This window comes from Maniola hyperantus, chromosome 17 (assembly GCF_902806685.2).
Source record: "Maniola hyperantus chromosome 17, iAphHyp1.2, whole genome shotgun sequence".
NCBI classification, from domain to species: Eukaryota; Metazoa; Arthropoda; class Insecta; order Lepidoptera; family Nymphalidae; genus Maniola; species Maniola hyperantus.
The window spans coordinates 12,668,459-12,689,993 of NC_048552.1; the positions used below are offsets into that span (position 1 = coordinate 12,668,459).

Here is a 21,535-nt window from a genome sequence, read left to right on the forward strand (position 1 = left end):
TTTCTATGGCGGGAAAAAAATTTAGATTTTAGTTTAGCTTCGAAATAATTGCGTTGGTGTATTCGCTGCATTTGCCAGTGCCGCCTAAGTCTCCGGTCAATGATTTTCCTTCCCTCAGCACTAGATAGCAGGCGTTTTGAATCATATCTGCATGGTCGTTGAGTTGTAAATGCCGCAGCATCATGATCGCGGAGAGGAGCAGGGCAGTGGGGTTCGCCATGTCTTTGCCGGCGATGTCGGGAGCAGTTCCGTGCACCTGGAAAAGGAATGAATTAACTAATATTAATTATCACGGCTCAAAACACATTTTCAGAAGGTGGAAGAAACGGGAATCGTCAATTATTCTAAAAACGCTTTATTAAAATAAATTGAATTCCACTACGAAAAATATGCAGCAAAATAAAATTTTACTTGTTGTATTGGTTCGTGTTGAACTTGTTCCTCAATAATGATAATAAGTACCTACCTAGTCTTCAATAAATTGTATAGAATATAATGTACCTAATCGTGTCTCGCTATATAACCATGAACCTATCTTTTTTTAAATTCAGATATAATAAGTTAGCCCTGACTGCAATCTCACGGGGTACAAAAAAAATGTAAATGATGACGTCTAAGATGCAAAAGATAATAAACACCGTTCTATCTAAGATGGAAGCTGGCTAGGAGCCGAACGAAGCCTCCCACCAGATATTGATCTGATTGAAAGATCGTGAGGCAAGAGTAAAAGTTCTGATAAAAAATAACCGGAAAACGCGTAATTTTTGATTGTAAAAAGAAAGTTTCAGAGAGCTTATCGACGTTCTTCAAGCCCATAGAGCCAGAGGCGGTTCCGACATCAATGATCAAGCCTGTTCACTTTATTCCAGAGTGAACTATCTATTCAATATAGACCAGAATCAGAGCCTCAATAGCTCAACCGGTAAAGGAGTGGACTGAAAACCGAAAGGTCGACGGTTCAAACCCCGCCCGTTGCACTATTGTCGTACCTACTCCTAGCACAAGCCTGAGCTGCCTGACGCTTAGCTGGAGAGGAAAGGGCAATATTAGTCATTTCAGTCATCTTTAAAAAAAATATATATAGGTCAGAAGGCCTTCATGAGTCTAGAGACGAGAAGTGTAGTGAAGTACAGTACGTAATATCTTGACTCGCGTGATGTCGCGACAGGTTTAGATGGCAGTTAGCGTATGAGGCGGGGGGATCCCTAAACACCGCCTACACCAGGTTAGCCCGGGGCGTTCCCTCCCCGATTGCTATCTCGACCTTTCGCCAACTAAGTATAGGTAGGTAGACTGTATTGTGTATTGGCGTCCTCATAGCGTTCGACGAGTCAACGCGCGAAACGATTTGAGGCGAATTCGCTCCTCCTGGACAAGGTTTAGTGTAAAGGCGTACCCACACGTTCTAAAGGCAATGCTGCTGATTTTTTGAGACTTTCCCTTATTAATGTATAAGATCACACGTGTAGATAGTGTGGATACGTCTCAAGGACAAAATAGGCTATTGAAACATTCAATATAAAATAAAACAAACTGTTTTTTAAACTCTTTATTTTCAAGTTCTTAAAGTATGAAACTATCAACGCAATTTTTTTTTATAGAATCAGATTACACTAACATAGTATAAATGCAAAATACATAATTTAGATTCTAACTACTTAGAGTAACTTTATTGTCAGATTACATCTGAGCTTATAATAAAATAAATAAAAAATAAATATGGTAATTAAAAATCTTAAACTGTTAGAGCGGTTACGCACTCATCCGATCCTAGTCCGTGAATATAAGTGCTTACGCAATAATCAGTAGGGCGATTGTCTAAAACCTGCATCAATCATTATTACAATCTCAATTGTTCTGATTGGCTGAATTTGTGCCATTCTTGTTGCAACAATGCATTGTGGCCAATAGTGAGCGAGCATTAACCAATCAGAGATGATTGCGATCGTGACATTGTAGCTGTCAAACAACCGCGGTAGGGCCACCGGTCTATAATCCAAATGGACAGGTTGAGATGGGAATCGGGGAGCGAATACCCGCGGTGCGGGCGAGCGCGGGCGACGTGCGGGAGTGCGGGGTGTCCCTCCACCTCATCCCCCGATTGCCATTTCAACCTGTCGCGTACTTTAAGTCATACCTCCGATTTTAATCCGGGTCACATCCGAAATATTCTCACGGGCGTCGGTGAAACTCGGATAACGGAAGTCGGGTCGGAGCTAGTGCGTAAGTTACCATACAAATAGTTCTATGACTTCGGAACGTATTTTCACGGATTCGGATCGGATGCAGTGCGTAATCGCCCTTAGGACGTTTGTGCACTCATCCGTATTCGGCTCGTATCCGTGATTCTTCCAAGTGGCTGTCATACAAATACGTACGTACTCGTTTGTTTCGTATTTTTACAGAATCCGTGATTTCACGGATGAGTGCACAAACGCCCTTAGTGTTGGTATACTAATAATACTTCAGTATTTAAAATTAAAGAAAACATGTTACAAGAAATCTTAAATGAATAAAAACTATAAGCAAGGGTAACCTTACATCACAAATCGAGGAACAAATAAAAGCAAACCCAGACTAAAGGCCTGCACAGGATTAGGCTTCGGGGTACTTTTTGCCCCTCAAAATAGATCCCTTATAAGTCCCGCAAATTGTTATTGCGCTGGAACCATGTCTCATTACCATCGAAATGACGTCATTTTGACTATATTTAAGTAAAAATATACCATCAGCTCGAAACTTCAGTCTCGTGCTGACGTCACTTAAACGGCGGCCACGCGCATTAGCAATTGGCGGGACTTATACAACTGCATCGAATAACGTACACGAGGGACTTAAAGTGCCCCGTACAAAAAATGTCGCCCGCTTTGATGGATACCAGGCTTTAGTCTGTGCTGGTAACTAAAACTATAATTTTACGAAACTATTTGTTAGTGAATACTGTTGTTATGGCTGATATTGGTACCAATTCTTTTCTGTACCAAACTTGATGTAAAATAAATTGAGCACAGCACTAAGGGTAAGATCTATAGCGCACACTTTTGACTAAGGCTGAAATCTAAAGAGCGCACTTTGACTTTGCTCAAGACTTAAGATTGAGTGAAACCGAGACAGATTTATGTGAGAGATATACCTCGGTCTCGTTTTAACTATGTCTTAAGTCTAAGCTAAATCAGAGTGCGCTCTATAGATTTCACCCTTAGTTTAGACTTAAGACAGAGTTAAAACGAGACGGAGCTATATCTTTCACATAAATCTTTCTTATTTTAACTCAATCTTAAGTTTGAGCAAAGTCAAAGCCTGAGGCTGAGATCTATAGAGTGCTCCTTTTTATTCCGGAAAATTAAAGAGTTCCCACGGGATTTTTAAAAACCTAAATCCACGCGGACGAAGTCGCGGGCATCAGCTAGTAAGAAATATTTCATTAGATGAGAAAAATTTAACTTATAATAATCACGCACAAAACAGCCACATATCACTCAAACAGATATATCTAATGGTAACAACTACACGACGAAAATAAATTAAAAGTATCTTAAAATTTATAATTACTTAACTGTTTTTTATTATGAATTAAAAGGTATGATTTCGAATTTCAAAATTTCGTGTAAGTCCCGCAAATTGCTATTGCGCTGGAACCATGTCTCATTAACATCAAAATGATGCCATTTTAACGTCAGCCGAAAAAAATATATACCATCAGCTCAAAACTTCAGTTTAGGGCTGACGTCACTAAAATGGCGGCCACGCGCATTAGCAATTTGCGGGACTTGTAATATTGAAGCTTTGTACTTTCAAACTAACAGTTTTTTTTAATGCTAGGGGTGTCTCATGTTTCAAGTATGCATAAAAACATACGTTTGCACGTTATCCATAGTGATATTATCAGTACCCTTATTATAAATGCAAAAGTGTGTTTGTTTGTTGGTTTGTCCTTTAATCACGTCGCAACGGTGCAAAGGATTGACGTGATTTTTGCATGGGTGTAGATAGACCTGGAGAGTGACGTAGGCTACTTTTCACCCCGGAAAATCAAAGACTTCCCATGAGATTTAAAAAAAAAACAAAATCCAATTCGAAAGAATTCGCAAGTATTAGCTAAAAACCTATAAAACATTTCATAGTTCAAAATATTTCTAATCATAGGAACGAAAATCATAAATAGCCGCCAAATTAACACTTTCCGATTAAAGTATCGGGAGATCAGTACCCTTATTACAAATGCGAAAGTGTGTTTGTTTGTTGGTTTGTCCTTCAATCACGTCGCAACGGTGCAACGGATCGGACGTAGCGTTCTTCCATTCACGTTCCCAAAGTGCTTACCTACTTACTTTTGTATATTGCGGCGGAGTGAGAAATTATTATTATTAGATCTGTTCAGAAATCTAAGAAATCTGAAATAACTACGTCCAAGCTACAAAGCTACGAAGTACGAACATTGGGTAGGATGTATTAAGAACGTGGTGAAGACAGGTGGTGGAAAGACGCGTTTTGATCCGAAAGTACTAATGTTTATGCGTTTGGAAGTCTACGGTTAGTGACTAGTGTGCACGGAATTAACCGAGATTAAATCTCTGAAGGTTGCGCGTGCGACGGACGTGATTTTTTGCATGGGTATAGGTAAAGACCTGGAGAGTGACATAGGCTATTTTTAATCCCGGAAAATCAAAGAATTCCCACGGGATTTTCAAAAATCTAAATCTACGCGTACGAAGTCGCGGGCATCAGCTAGTATAATATACACAGTACCAATTTTAGTAACTTAGTTTTAACAAACCATGACGTTCATTTTAAACAATTGCAATTTATTTATAGAGTAAATTTACTCATTTTACAGTTTTAAAACATCCTAAAGGCTGTTTTACGCCAGAGCGAAAACTTGCGACAATACAAATTTGCAATCCCAATGCAGACCGATTGTCCATAACTATCTTATCCACATAGACCATGTTAGACCATAGATTTATATGTATAGTCCGTACAAAATGACTTCTCATTCGCCATTGTAACTATATGGGTCAACTGTCATGTCAAAAGGTTACTTTTAGGCTCAACTTTAAAATCTCTACATAGTATAAAATAAAGTCGCTTCCCGCTATCTGTATGTATGAACGCGTAGATCTTTTAAACTACGCAACGGATTTTAATGCGGTTTTCACCAATAGATAGAGTGATTCAAGAGGAAGGTTTATAGGCATAGTTTATTATTGGTTTGTGTTAATAATTTGTTGAAATATGACGATATTTGAACAAAATGTCGTAAGAAATCGAGCTTCCATCGAAAATTAACAAATATTTTAAGAAAAAAGTAGGATAAACTCAACACCACATTAGTATCTAGTATCTACATTGCACCCAAGCGAAGCCGGGACGGATCGCTAGTAAGGACTAAAATCGAATTTTTGACATGAAATTAGTCACATAAAGTTAAAATGGCGCGTGAGAAGTCATTTTTACGCATTATATGGACCATTATTATTGTCTTACCACAAAAACTTTATAATATACGTTGAACTCTATTATCCCGAACTACGCACGTGTTTTACTACGTCTTGTTTTTATGGTAAGACTAGCTGACCCGCCCCGGCTTCACTCGGGTGGAATTTAGAAAATCGAGGTGGGGGATGAATTTCCAAAAATCCTGGAACACTTATTTCTTTATTTGTGACCGAAAACCCAAATACCAATTTTCATGCAAATAACTTGAAAAATGACGGACTTTCATATAAACTTTTATCCCCTATTTAACCCACTTAAGGGTGGAATTTCGAAAAATCCTTTCTTAGTGGATACCTTTACAAAGAACACACCCTCAAAATTTCATGTCTCTAGGACCAGTGGCTGTGCGTTGATATATATTATGTCAGTCAGTCAGTCAGTGAATTTTATATATATAGACCATGACATTTTTATTTTGGCAGCTTCATGATGGCAGCAATTTATATAACAGATCTTTCTACGCGTACAATGGAATGCCTTAATAGTACTTTAACACGTTTTATTCGTACAATAATAATTCTATTTGTTAGTTTTCAACGAAAATAATTTAAGTTCATTGTTAAATTGATCTAATATAGCTAGTTTTTACGTCGCTGCTTGCTCTTAAATTACCACAACGCTCGTTTCTTTAATTTCTGTAATATATTTGTGATTTTTGGCATCTAAAACTTTTTAATCATATCGATAAGTCGTTACGTTTATCACTACAAAATTGACCCTTTTTCCTATACATATAAACATTTTTCTCTAAATCTAGTTACAGAATTTTTATAACTAAACTGATCATTGTATTTTGTTTAAAAAATTGCGTTAAGTATCAATTTGTCCGATGAAACGGTCCGACTCTTTTGAAGTTTGACGACCTCCCTGGCGCAGTGGTGAGCGCTGTGGTCTTAATAGTGGGAGGTCCCGGGTTCGATTCCTGGCAGGGGTTTGGAATTTTATAATTTCTAAATTTCTGGTCTGGTCTGGTGGGAGGCTTCGGCCGGGGCTAGTTACCACCCTACCGGCAAAGCCGTGCCGCCAAGCGATTTAGCGTTCCGGTACGATGGCGTGTAGAAACCAAAGGGGTATGGGTTTAATAAAAACTGCCATACCCCTTCCAGGTTAGCTCGCTATCATCTTAGACTGCATCATCACTTACCACCAGGTGAGATTGCAGTCAAGGGCTAACTTGTTTCTGAATTAAAAAAAAGTGAAGCTTCTACAGCTGTGTCGCGCTCAGTCGCGGTCGTGTACAGATACCGAAAGAAACCGTCACTGTCAACTTCCCTCTCCACTAGCGCACGGCTACACTAATGTCTCAAACACACAAACACAAGCTTCGCTTCTGTCGGGGTTTTCTCCGACGCACCCTTTTATTAAACATACAACATTTCTTTTTAATTAAAGTGAATTTGAAAAGTGAAAAGTGAAAAACATTTCCTTATAATTAAAGTGAAGTGATTCTTAATTCGATGAAAGTTAGCACTTGACCAAGAACTCGCTAGTTAAAAGACAATGCAGTCTTAGGTGAAAATTATGACTGTGAATATTGAATTCGGAATGGCACTCATAAAAAAAATAGAAAAGTAACTGTAAAGGACCAAGCAGCGACGATATTCGACCTCTAATTATTCATATACTTAATTATTTCATTGGTGTACTCCGTACAAGAGCTCTTCCCTCCCAGGTCCTCAGTCAACACCCTCCCCTCCTTGAGGACAGCGAAACAAGCCTTCTCGATCCTATCCGCATGGTCGGGCAGACGCAAGTACCGCAGCATCATGACTCCGGAGAGCAGCAGAGCCGTGGGGTTGGCCTTGTCCTGGCCGGCGATAGCTGGTGCCGTGCCGTGGACCTGGAAAGTGTTAGTTGGTGAGTTGCAGGCAAACACTTGCACAGGCAGGGATTAGCAACCATACAGTCTGGTATACATAAGACTGCTACTTCTGTGGAGAGGAAGACACCCCGAGACACGCAATCTTTGAATGTCCGGGTTGTGCCGACCTAAGGACAGAAGCGGTAGGATTGACCGACGCGGAGGGTGTGAACGCCCGTAACCTTATATCGCGCATGCTGTCGAGCGAAGAAGCCTGGCAACGATATAGCAAAATGCTGAGGGCTATAATGATAAGAAGGGAAGAGAGGGAAAAAGAAGAAAAGAGGATGATAGAAATTTAGGAGGTCAGCACGAAGTAATGCTTACGCAGTTCCGTGCTCACCTTGGTAGGCATGGGGAGGTTATTTTAGTCCGTGCGAGTCGGACACACCCTGCCGGCAGGCAGAAGTCCGTAGGGATTTTTTTCCACCCCCGAAGAAAAAAAAAAAAAAAAAAAATACAGTCTGGTATAAGTCCCGCAAATTGCTATTGTGCTGGAGCCATGTCTCATTAAAATCGAAATGACATCATTTTGACGTCAGCCGAAATAAAAATATACTATCAGCTGTAAACTTCAGTCTAGTGCTGACGTCACTAAAATGGCGGCCACGCGCATTAGCAATTTGCGGGACTGATTCACTGTATTTGTGTAAATGCAGAGCTGTGGGTAGGTAGCGTGTTAAGGTGCCTGTCTACCGAAACAAGGCGGGGACATGGTTGGCGGAGCAAGTTGATTAGTAGCCTGACATATTCTGTTCCGCTTTATTGGACAGACACTCTAATTAATGGTGGGCTCACATTGGCCTACGTCACTTTTTTCAGCAATTGTTTACGTTGCTAATAATAAATAATCGGCATTTTCAAGCTGAGTTTTTGCATCAAAAGAAACGTCAGGGTTCTCTCAGCGATTGTGGTCCATTCCACTGTCCAGTCCTGTGAGTCCATTTAAGTCAAATGTCTTCAAAGTATCCAAACGATACGATTGGTATACTGTGAGTTGCAACAGAGGTTAATTGGCAATTCTAGTTGGATGTCTCACACAAATGCAAATAAAACTTGTAAGTATTTGACTATTTTATGATTATCCGTTATTTTGATTTTTGTTAAAATATGGCAAACCATCCATATATTTTACATTCACGATCCTAGTAGAAAAATATGTAATATTATTATTGCTTTATTTTTTTGTTCGCTGACATTGATATGGAACACAAAAATCATACATAACATAAAACATAATTTTCATGCAAAAAAATAAATGTTTTAGTAATTTTGCACACACACACACCTTGTTAGTCCATCACCCCATCACATAGAATGTCTGGATGAGACTTACATTTGCAAAGATTTCATGGCACAATGCCTCCTTCATTTTATGGTTACGTTAACTGTTTTTTGTTTGAAAATATTCTATTTTTTTAGGGTTCCGTATCCAAAGAGTGCCGACAGGACCCTGCTATTACTAAGCCCCCACTGTCTGTTCGACTGTCTGTCCGTTAGCGTGCTGTATGATGTATCTCGTGAACCGTAATAGGTAGAGAGATGAAATTTTTACAGATTTTAGGATTCCGTACCTCAAAAGGAAAAACGGAACCCTTATAGGATCACTTTGTTGTCTGTCTGTCTGTCAAGAAACCTACAGGGTACTTCCCGTTGAACTAGAATCATGAAATTTGGCAAGTAGGTAGATCTTATAGCTGACATTTCAACCACAAATCTGAAAACCGTGAATTTAGGGTTATATCACACAAAAATAAATTAAATTGTGGTCATGAACTAATAATTAGTATTTTCAACTTTCGAAGTGAGTGACTATATCAAGTGGGGGTATCATATGAAAGGTCTTCGTGTACATTCTAAAACAGATTTCTATTTATTTTTATGCATCATAGTTTTTGAATTATCGTGCAAAATGTCGAAAAAATACGACTGTAGTACGGAACCCTCATTGCGCGAGCCTGACTCGCACTTGGCCGGTTTTTAATAATAAAAATTTCAATCGGCCGGCATAAAATTAAAAGAAATTAGCTCAAGTCGCCATGTTGGGACTTCAGATTGGACCACTTGTTTTGCGCGCATTATAAAACCCATTACGCACGGTCAACTAGTCGCCCGGCGACTCAGTCGACGGCGACTGTTAGGATCTGTAATCCGGTATTTGACAACTAGTCAAATCAGTAACTTTTTATCAAACGTCAAAACGCGCGCTTTGTATGCGAAATTCTATGAAGTGCCGGTATGTGACGTTTCAATCATTTGACGTGCTTTTTTTAGTTTAATCGATAATTTAAAATGGTTGTCACACATAAAACTAACAAAGGATGTGGAATTTACGTATCTTGGAAGACCCTCAATTTAATTATCACTGAGAAATTATTTATTTTTGACATAGTCAAATACCGTATTTATATGATAATCGCCTTGTGTATACACACGCAGTCGCCGCAACTTCGTGTGCATACACACGTCGACTTCCATATAAATTACAGATTCCAATGGTCGCCGACGACCGAGTTGCTGGGCGACTAGTCAGACTAGAGCGACCTTTTGGGTCACTGAGCCAGCAAAGTAATTTAGTCCTGTCCATTCACTACTACTGGTAATAGTTTTTTTTTTTTTTTTTTAAAGAATATTAGCCATATTAAATGACTAATATTCCCCTTTCCTCTCCAATTAAGCGTCAGGCTTGTGCTAGGAGTAGGTACGACAATAGTTCAACGGACGGGATTTGAACCGTCGACCTTTCGGTTTTCAGTCCACTCCTATACCGGTTGAGCTATTGAGGCTCTAATAAAAAATATTGAAAGGAGTGTATCGAGTTATCAAACCAATACACTCCAATAACTGCATTGTAAAATCTCTTGAAGTGCCACTCGAGATGCACTTTTAAATAGGTAGTCAATCTTATCAAAATATCGGTTGTAAAAGTTATTATCTAAAGCAGTATCACTGGCTTGATCCATACTAATATTATAAATGGGAAAGTGTGTCAGTCTGTCTGTCTATCTGGCTGTCTGTCTGCTAGCTTTTCACGGCCTAACCGTTCAAACGATTTTGATAAAATTTGGTACAGAGTTAGCGTAGGTACATCCCGGAGAAGGACATAGGGTTTTATCCCGGAAAATTAAAGAGTTCCCACGGGATTTAAAAAAAACCTAAATCCACGCGAACGAAGTTGCGGGCATCATCTAGTCTATAATAAACAACAAAAATTATAAAATGCACTTTTTGAAAAAAATTGTAGCTAATTAACAGTACACAACACCTTAACTTTTTTGTCAATTCATGTGTAAAATGTAATTTGAGGACGCAAAGGGAAACGCCCATTCGTCAAAGGGGTTTTTGGCCAAAGTGCATCCATTAATGAAAGGCATTAGACTGAGATCACAGTTCAAGAAACCTCTGCCTCTTCTCTTTCAGAGCACTCCCCTCACACCTTCCAACAGCATTGGGATCCTTGGAGTCCACATTTCGAGCGAGGTTCAATTCCGCGATCATTTGGAAAGCAAGGCCAAATTAGCCTCCAAAAAGCTTGGGGTGCTCAACAGAGCAAAGCGGTACTTCGCGCCCGAGCATAGGCTCCTACTCTATAAGGCGCAAGTCCGCCCTCACATGGAGTACTGCTCCCACCTTTGGGCTGGAGCACCCCAGTACCAACTCCTTCCATTTGATCGGATCCAAAGGCGGGCTGTTCGACTTGTGGACGATCCCAAACTAACCGCCTCGTTGGAAAGCCTGGAGCACCTCAGAGACGTTAGCTCTCTATGCGTGTTCTATCGCCTGTATAATGGGGAGTGCTCTGAAGAGCTTTTTGACCTCATTCCACCCTCTTTTTTCTACAACCGCACCGCGCGCCACCGTAAGGAATTTCACCCTCACCATCTGGGTGTCTGGTGCACTTCGACCGTCCGCTGCGCCAGATCCTTCTTTCCACGCACGTGCAAACTGTGGAACCAACTCCCATCGGCGGTGTTCCCACTAGATTATAACATGGGGTTATTCAAGGGGCGGACCAACAAATTCCTAAAAGGCCGGCAACGCATCGGCGGCTCCTCTGGTGCTGCAAATGTTCATGGGCGGCGGTAATCACTTAACATCAGGTGACCCGCCTGCTCGCTATATCTATTTAAAAAAAAAAAAAAAGAAACGAGCACTGTTTTGGACATAGAACTCGGAAGAACTTTTACAAACCTTTTTGTTTATTTGTTTTCTCAGCTACTTTTGAATTTGATAAATATTATTACTTTATTATAAACTAGGATAAAAATAATGACGTACGCTGAAAAAAATATTAAAATCCAGCAAAGATTTACAAAGTTACAGGCATTTTAATTTTGGAGTGGGAGGGTCTTCTATCCCTTTCTCGCAAAACGAAAATTTGTATGAAACCTCACGAAACTACTATGGCATTAGTAAGGTGTGACGTCAAAATGCTATATTGCTATCTCTGTCTAATCAGAAATATTTAAATGCTTATAACTTTTTGTTATTTGACCGATTAATTAGTTTTTTTCAGTTTACATCATTATTTTTATCCTAGTTTATAATAAAGTAATAATAAAAGTTGGAGTCAAATACCCAATTATGGCAATACCTACATACATTGCCAAGATTGTCATTACGAGCGGAATCCGTGGCCCTACCGCGGTTGTTTGACAGCTACAATGTCACGATCGCAATCATCTCTGATTAGTTAATGCTCGCTCACTATTGGCCACAATGCATTGTTGCAACAAGAATCGCACAAATTCAGCCAATCAGAACAATTGAGATTGTAATAATGATTGATGCAGGTTTTAGACAATCGCCCTACAGTTGAGTGTCTTTTAATTACGCCGGAGTGTTGCGCACAAACCGTTACGAGCAATATTTCAGTCATTAAATAAGTTTTTTTTAGTATTAATACATAACATTAACAGTAAATAACAGTAATGGATGAATTTTGGCGAAGAATTGGCGTTCCCTTTTGGCATTGTGTGTATGTGTGTGTGTGTTACGTTATTTAACATTTTGCGTTTTTGGCGTCGCATCTAAACAATTTAATCAAAGTACAGCGTAACATAAACTCACTACCCCCTTTGCCAGTGATAATTTTACGTGAAACGGAATGCAAGGAAGATACTTACGGACTCGAAGAGGGCGCCGTTCTTGCCGATGTTGCCCGAGGGCGTGAGGCCCAGCCCTCCGATCAGGCCGGAGCACATGTCCGACATGATGTCACCGTACAAGTTGGGCATCACCTGAGAAACACGATTTGGTGATTGGGCGGTGACTCAAAATGGTTAACGCCCACTGAGATTTTTGTCTCTATTATTTGTACGGGATTACGTAACAGAGCTGTGATAGCCTATTGGTTAGGACGTCCGCCTTCTAATAGGAGGTCGGGGGTTCGATCCCGGGCACGCACCTCTAACTTTTCGGAGCTATGTGCATTTTAATTGATTAAATATCAATCAATCAATATTATAAAACATCGTGAGGAAACCTGAGAGTTCTCCATAATGTTCTCAAAGGTGTGTGAAGTCTACCGATCCGCACATGGCCAGCGTGGTAGACTAAGGCCAAAACCCTTCTCACTCTGAGAGGAGACCTGTGCTCTGTAGTGAGCCGGAGGTGGGTTGATCATGATGATGATGACGTAACAGAGAGCCCTATGCCAGAGTGAACTAGAGTGAGGGAATTCTCTGTTTGATCCTGAATCGATAGTAGCCTATGGTGACGTGAAATCATAGAAAAATGGGGGTACCTGCGTCAAATGTACTAACATTTGACGCCTGCCAGTGACGTCGAAGTTTCAACGTTTCGTTACAAGTTCCCTAACTACCGTGAACTGTGCCTATGCTTAGTTTTCTCGGTGAATCTATATACATATATAAAAGGAAAATGTGACTGACTGACTCTGATCTATCAGTGCACAGCTCAAACTACTGAACGGATAGGCCTGAAATTCGGCATGCAGATAGCTATTATGACGTAGGCATCCGCTAAGAGAGGATTTTTGAAAATTAAACCCCTAAGAGAGTGAAATAGGGGTTTGAAATTTGTGTAGTCCACGCGGACGAAATGCATAAGCTAGTTTACTATAAGCTCCCCGTATTTCCGGTGTGAAAAATAACTAGGGGTGTGAAAACATAAAAAAAGGTTCTCACCAGCACGTCGAATTTGCTGGGGTCCTGCACCATGTTGAGGCAGACGGTGTCCAGGTAGCGCTCCTCGAAGGTCACGCCGGGGTACTTGGTAGCCAGGTCTCGACAGCACCGCAGGAACAGACCGTCGGACATACGCCTGGAATACAGTATATTTAGATTAATGTTTGTGTGTTTGTTCATTCACTCGTTACATATGCGTTCGCGCATCGTTCATTCGATTAGCTGCAACTTTGTACACCTTTTTTCGATACTTGCGTGAAGATTTCAAAAGTCAAAAGTCAAATGATTTATTCAAAATAGGTAATAAATTACTCTTATTGATTGTCTGGTATAGTGTTAGATTTGTAAGATAATATAGTGGTGATAATTATAACGCAAACTTAAAACTAAAGCTACGAGGGTTCCAAACGCGCCCAGGTCTGAGAAGAGCCCACAACAAACTCAGCCGGGTATTCTTTTTATTATCACCACTTTACAAAATTATTGAAACTTATTAGAACTATCACAAAGTCGTTAAGCAACTCATTCCCAAGCTTGCTTATCATTTAAATAATCCTTTATATTGTAATAGGATTTTTCAATTTCTGACATACTCTCCATGAGTACTAGGAATAAGAGTTTTTTGTTTTCAAGAGATATTAGCCATGCTAAACATGAGTAACTAGCTTACGCTCGCGACTTCGTCCGCGTGAACTACACAAATTTCAAACCTCATGAAGTGAGGTTATGTTGACAGAAATAATTGATTTGTTTTGTTGTTATTTGTTTTTGAAGTAATTGAGCAATGGTGGGTTGCAGTAGTACTACAACAGTCGAAGCGAATGTTAAATAGAAGGAATAACATTTCACAAGTAAGTACGTCTGCTTGAGCGAGAGGGACTGAGGAGGCCACGCTAGTTGCATATCTGTAGGTATTTTTTTTATTTTTTTATTTTTATTTTTTTATATCTTATTAGAACGGCAGTGCCACTTACACTAACTAGATGATTAATAATAAATTTAAATACAAATAAAGGTACAAGAAAAAAGACATAAAATACAAAACGATAAAAGATCAAAGAATTTTGAATATGTACGCTGAGAACATTGAATGACATATTCATGCAATGCTCTCAGCGTACTTCAGTAACTCCCGAACCAGTATTATAGACCCATCATTAAATGGGTCCCATTGAGCATTATTGTCTAAAAGCGCGTTGAATGATGCTAATGAACGGGGTATAGGTGACATAGATCTAGCAACAGTGCGATGATGTGGGACCACGAAAAATTTATTTTTTCGTGGACGAAGATTACTATTGGATTCAGGGACACGTATGCGACACAGTTGGTCATGAAGTTCTGGAGCATTAACATCTCCTCGCAACATTTGACACATAATTTTCAGTTGATCGCAAATGCGTCTGACCTCCAGGGAGTTGAAACCTAAGCAACCTAACAGAAATTTGGTTGGATATAGGAAAGGGTAATATCCATAGCAACGTTTATACAGGTATATATCAGTGAATATTTCTAACATTGATAAGATACAGTTATAATCACTTAGCACTGGTATTTGACACCGTTTCATTAGCGCCAATAAAGAATTACTAGTTACTAGAATATCATGTGCATCTCGACACTCGATATGAGCCGAGGCCAGCCGTGTCGCCTTCAAACACAAGTTGCCTCGTGAAATCTGATATTTACGTAAACGGTGTGATTATTGTCGATTCTAAACCAATTGGGTATTTGACTACATCAAAAATAAATTATTTCTCAGTGATTTATTAAATAGAGGGTCTTCCAAAATATGTAAAACCCACGCACTTTGTTAGTTTTATTAAAGTGTAATAAGCAATAACCATTTTAAATTATCGATTAAACAAAAAAAACTGGCCAAGTGCGAATCAGACTCGCGCACTGAGGGTTCCGTAGTACAATCGTATTTTATTGACATTTTGCACGATAAATCAAAAACTATGATTCATAAGAATAAATAAAATCTTTCGAATAAGGTTATACTTACGGTTAAGGTTACACTTACGGTTAAGGTTACACTTAACAAACACAAGTTACCTTGTGAAATCCTCGTGATATTTCTCTAAACCAATTGTCATGATTTAGTACAAAATGTGAACTGAGCTTTAAACATGATCTTAGAAATTTAACAGACAAGTAATTATATATAATATCTCACACTCGGCTTTACTCACTTGTTTAGGCGACGTTAGCCCGACTAGTTTCGAACCCATCCCATGCGCGAACTGATTCCCTTTGAAAAAGGACCCCGGATGGGTTTGAAACTAGTCGGGGCTAACGTCAACTAAACACGTGAATAAAGCCGGGTGTGAGATATTATATATAAAGTAAATCACTCACGATAGTTTTAACGCTAAAATAGACAAGTAATTTTTTCACCACAAGTTTGAAAGAATAGTCGACACCTATTATATTCTTGGAAGATGAATAAAAGGAAAGGGTTACTGACTGACTGACCTAGATCAACGCACAGCTCAAACTAAGACGGATCGGTCTGGGGATGCAAATAGCTATTACACCTCTGATTGGCTGACATTCTCTCCCTAACTATGACTAAATTTTTTTTCCCCCTTGTCATTGTCTGCAATCAGTCGGGGGACTATAAGCAGATTTTTTGTGCTGAATTTGGTATTGAGAAACGAGGGAGCCATTGGCCATTGCTCCCACGTCCATCAGGTATCGAGCACATCAGCTCGTTTTAGTCTTTTTACTCTAGGGGCAGCTAGAAGTGAGTTGGCGAGTGGGTTTGGATGCTTGGCAAGGCGAACTTTGTGTTTTTTGGAGTACTTGTTTATTTCCTCCGAAACAGTTGGCATATCCAGGTACTGGTGCAATTCGTCGTTGCGTGTAAACAAACTAGTTATTGTCCTTAGTATGTTCTTTGACTAAAATGAGGGTAGTTACTCACATAATGTTAGCCTTGTGTACAGCAGTGACCTTCTTCCTCTTGTTTTCCTGCGCGAACTGGAACGCGAACTCCGCGACGCGTTTGCTGGCCTCTTCCGTGATCAGCTTTATACTCTGTACCACGCCATCCACGATCTCGTGCTCGATGCCTGAGTACTCTCCCTCTGTGTTCTCACGGATTGTCACTACGTCCACGTTGTCGTATAGTGTCTTGATGCTGTGACAAACAAAACATTTTATAAACACCCTGAATCTGAGGGTGAGGTCTATGCGCGCACTCTGGCTTAGCTAAGACTTAAGACAGAGTTAAAACGAGACAGAGCTATATCTCTCACATAAACCTGTCTCGTTTTAACTCAATCTTAAGTCTGAGCAAAGTAAAAATGCGCTCTATAGATCTCGGTGGGTTTAATACTCTAAACACGAGCCTCTGTCGGTTTACCTAAACCTTAAAAGAATCCAAATTACCTATCATTAATTTTTCTGTAAATCACTATCCTTATTATAAATCCGAAAGTGTATTTGTTTATTGGTTTGTCCTTCAATCACGTCACAACGGATTGACGTGATTTTTGCATGGGTATAATTAAGGAGCTGAAAAAGCTTAGGTGCCATCTCCACAGACTAGACAATAGGTTTTCTTGAGAGACACGACGGACAGACGGACAGACAGACAACAAAGTGATCCTATAAGGGTTCCTTTTTTCCTTTTGAGGTACGGAACCCTAAAAACAAACACTTTCCGCGGGATTTTTAAAAAACTCTACCGACGCGGAAGTCGCGGGAATATTCTAGTGTGCTCTAATATTAGTACTGTATTATAGAACTGATGTGTAGTTAAATCATTAACCCTGAGACCTTTCTCGCGCGGCGGCGTCGGTAGGCGTCGAGTCGTGTACAAGATAACGCTTATCGAGTCATGCCCGCCAATGAATCAGCCCTTATCGTTATTCAATTCAGTCTGATCCGCCTCAAGTACGCTGTTCACGGTAATCTTCTAAATATATAAACGGAAAAGGTGACTTGACTGACTGACTGATCTATCAACGCACAGCTCAAACTACTGGGATCGGGCTGAAATTCGGCAAGCAGATAGCTATTATGACGTAGGCATCCGCTAAGAAAGGATTTGAAAATTCAACCCCTAAGGGGGTGAAATAGGGGTTTGAAATTTGTGTAGTCCAGTAATTATATATATTATGCGAAAGTGTTCTTGTTTGTTGGTTTAATGGTTTGTCTTTCAATCACGTCGCAACGGAGCTACGTGCATTTTTGCGCATGGATATACTTAGCTAAAAACCTGATGAAGATCCAATTTTTATCGGTAAATCCAAAGAATCTCTAGTAGGTATGTATTTCGATTCCGATAAGTATTGTGCAAAAGAAGTCAAGATCAGGGAACCGTAAAGGTCATGTGACAAAACATAGCGAAATCATAAAACGTCACACGAAATTCCATTTTTATCGGCAGATCCATCATTGATACAACAAACGATTTATCATAAGCCTAATCGCGGCAATGCTACTGAATCATATAGTGAAAGTGCAAGTGCGAATCTGACTTGAACACGAAGGGTTCCGCACCATCGAACAAAATATAAAACTATATATTTTTTTATTAAATATATTTTTTAACAGTTTTAAAACTCGCCGTTTTGATTTTTAAAAAGTTCGAAAGTCCCTCATTTTTAGGGTTCCGTACCTCAAAAGGAAAAACGGAACCCTTATAGGATCACTTTGTTCTCTGTCTGTCTGTCAAGAAACCTACAGGGTACTTCCCGTTGACCTAGAATTATGAAATTTGGCAGATAGGTAGTTCTTATAGCTGACATTTGGGGAAAAATGTTAAAACTGTGAATTTGTGGATACATCCACACAAAAAACATTAAATAATTGTGGTCATAAACTAATAATTAGTATTTTCAATTTTCTTAGTAAGATAACTATATCAAGTGGGGTATCATATGAAAGGGCTTCACCTGTGCATTCTAAAACAGATTTTTATTTATTTTTATGCATCATAACCAGCTATAAGACCCACCTACCTACCAAATTTCATGATTCTAGGTCAACGGGAAGTACCCTGTAGGTTTCTTGACAGACAGACAGACAGACAGACAGACAGACAAACAGACACAGACAGACAACAAAGTGATCCTATAAGGGTTCCGTTTTTCTTTTTGAGGTACGGAACCCTAAAAATTAATTACTAAATGTGTTGCTCATCGCAAATCTCGAGAACAACTGAACCGATTTCGCTAATAATTTTTTTATAATATTCCTTGAAGTACGAGAATGGTTCTTACGGAGAGAAAAATTTAAAAAATTAGAATCGACTGTTAGGCGGAACGAAGTTCGCGGGGCAGCTAGTATAGTAGAATATATTTTTATTCAAGTAAACTTTTACAAGTGCTTTTGAATCGTCAACTAGTCTAATTTACCACTCGTTCGAAATGCTGCTCCTACAGAGAAGAACAGTTTCAATACAGATTTCTTAAATCAGTCACAAGCTAAAGCAATTAGTGTATCAAATAATTTCACTTACCCTTCTAAACTCTTGCAAGGCCTGACGTTGGCATACAAGTCAAACTCTTTACGTAATGCCAAGTTGAGGGAACGGTAACCTTTTCCAACTGGAGTCATGAGGGGGCCTTTGAGACCAATCTTGTTTGTATTGACTGAGTCAATCGCTTTCTGAGGAATACCAAACTTGCCGTCTGGACCCTAGAAGAAAGTTTTGTTTTGTTACATATGATGGTGATACATGACACATGACATGACATGTTATTGTCTAAAATATGTTATGTTATTGTCTGACGACCTCCCTGGCGCAGTGGTGAGCGCTGTGGTCTTAATAGTGGGAGGTCCCGGGTTCGATTCCTGGCAGGGGTTTGGAATTTTATAATTTCTAAATTTCTGGTCTGGTCTGGTGGGAGGCTTCGGCCGTGGCTAGTTACGACCCTTCCGTTCGTTCCGGTACGATGCCGTGTAGAAACCAAAGGGGTATGGGTTTAATAAAACTGCCATACCCCTTCCAGGTTAGCCCGCTATCATCTTAGACTGCATCATCACTTACCACCAGGTGAGATTGCAGTCAAGGGCTAACTTGTATCTGAATTAAAAAAAAAAATAATAATAATATTAATGTCATAAACATCTATACTAATGTCTAAATATATAACAAGAAAAGGTGACTGACTGATTTATCAACGCACAGCTCAAACTACTGGACGGATCGGGCTGAAATTTGGCACGCATATAGCTATTATGACATAGACATCTGGAAAGGATTTTTGAAAATTCAACCCCTAAGGGGGCGAAATAGGGGTTTGAAATTTGTGTAGTCCAAGGGGACGAAGGCGCGAGCATAGCTAGTCAAAAAATAAATATGAAAGTGTGTCTGTCTGATACCAAACCCCATCTGTTTAACAGATTTTGATGCAATTTTGTACACAGTTAGCTTACATCCGCATACACAAGACATAGACAACTTTTTATCCCAGAAAATTAAAAAGTTCTCTCTGGATTTTAACACCTAAATCTACAAATGTAAAAGTTGCAGGCATCATTATATTAATTTTTTTAATCAAGATTCAGTTCGGTTTATAAGGTAGTGATAGATATACAGAAACTAAGCATAATAACTCGATTTTCCTTAGTTAAATACAAAACTATTAAAAGTATGTGAACAATACAAAACTATATTTTATTTTGATAGGTACTTGAATCACTTTTACAGCTAAAATTAAATATGATTCTTAGAAAAATATAACATCATGGTATAGAAAGGTCTACACATTCCAATAGGAGGAAAAGTGATTAATTTTCCTGTTAAGTACAATTTAATCTCCATTGAAATTCACTTGTGACTTGTGAGTTTATACAAATGATATTTCACAAAAAATAATCATGTTTACTGTGTAGATTTTCTTGACTTACTCTAACAGCTGTAACATCAACTTCGTCCCATTCTATGGGTACTTTGGCAGCTTCGAATATTTTCTGGACAGCCACAGTGATCTCTGGACCGATCCCATGGCCAGGAATGAGTGTCACCTTCCGCACTCCCGTACTGTACTGAGCTGCACCGGCTCGCCCCGCTGGGACCTGGCACAAATCAGAAAAATCTGGAAAACCCATCGCATAACCTCTACATTGTTATCGGAATAAAAGAAACACAAAATATATGTTAACCTCATTTTTCACGCCTCCAACCCCTGCGGTAGACTTATTCGCCCCCGACTCGAACAATTTCAGTAAGCTTTCAACAACTTTACTCTCACGAAAAGGCTTCACAAGCGCATTTATGTAATTCTTCGACATAACTATAACTAAGTCTATTTTTGGATGGCAAAAGAAATTTTAGAAGAAGTCACTCGGGGATTGTTAATTCACATGCAGAAACATATTACACAACGGATTTCAGCATCACTATCTACGAACTTACGATTTTTCTGATAATTCTTGCTGCCATTTCACAAAATTTAATTATACGACGACAAAAAGACACTCCGCGATGGTTAAGCGGGGCGGGACTGGGGAGCATGGGGAGGGCGAGGGGGGCGCACTGCGAACTCGACAACGACGCATGACCGGAAATCATTTTTCGAGGATGAATTTTCGCGGGGATTTTCATGAAATTAAACTTTGATTTTTATAGTTGTGAGCTTGTTGTGAGTTTAAACAGTTCAATTTACTTGTTTCATTACAATAAAGGCAAGCTAAATATATAGCTATGTTATAAAATTTCGAGCGAAAAATTGCTTGAACAGTTAAAAATACTTTATTTTAGCTAAAAGTATGGCAACTTTTTAAGGATGTGTTTATATGCTGTGCAAAGAGTAGGTACCTACAGTGCGACAAGGCTATCTTGGCGCGTGGCGAGAATTGTAACTAACGTTGATTGTTCTTGTTTGAAAGCATTTGTTCTCAAAGTAGGTAGGTACTAATCCTTAAGGCTTAAATAATTATTACCTCCCTGTCGATGTTTGTTCTCCAACAGGGGGGCGCCCCTGTCCTGCTGGCAGCCTTTCACAGTCATTATTCTGAGCAGCCTTTGTTCTACAATCATCCAAGTTCTACAACTACCTACACCCTC

At 39.4% G+C, this 21,535-nt stretch overlaps 1 protein-coding gene across 4 annotated transcripts; it reads right to left on the reverse strand.

Moving 5' to 3' along the window:
• Positions 1 to 20,954, reverse strand: Idh3a (isocitrate dehydrogenase [NAD] subunit alpha, mitochondrial). Of its 4 annotated transcripts, none has more exons than XM_034977642.2 (7): positions 20,885 to 20,954; positions 20,377 to 20,544; positions 18,983 to 19,161; positions 16,439 to 16,654; positions 13,510 to 13,645; positions 12,487 to 12,600; positions 1 to 256 (listed from the first exon to the last, which is right to left on the reverse strand). In XM_034977642.2, the coding sequence occupies exons 1-7, from the start codon at positions 20,909 to 20,911 to the stop codon at positions 29 to 31; spliced, it is 1,068 nt and encodes a 355-aa protein (XP_034833533.2). In that variant the 5' UTR covers positions 20,912 to 20,954; the 3' UTR covers positions 1 to 28. The 4 variants fall into 4 exon arrangements, with proteins under 4 accessions (XP_034833533.2, XP_069360297.1, XP_069360298.1 ...); XM_069504196.1 differs by lacking the exon at positions 20,885 to 20,954 and adding an exon at positions 20,632 to 20,828; XM_069504197.1 differs by lacking the exon at positions 1 to 256 and adding an exon at positions 1,537 to 7,339.
• Positions 20,955 to 21,535: the final 581 nt, after the last annotated feature.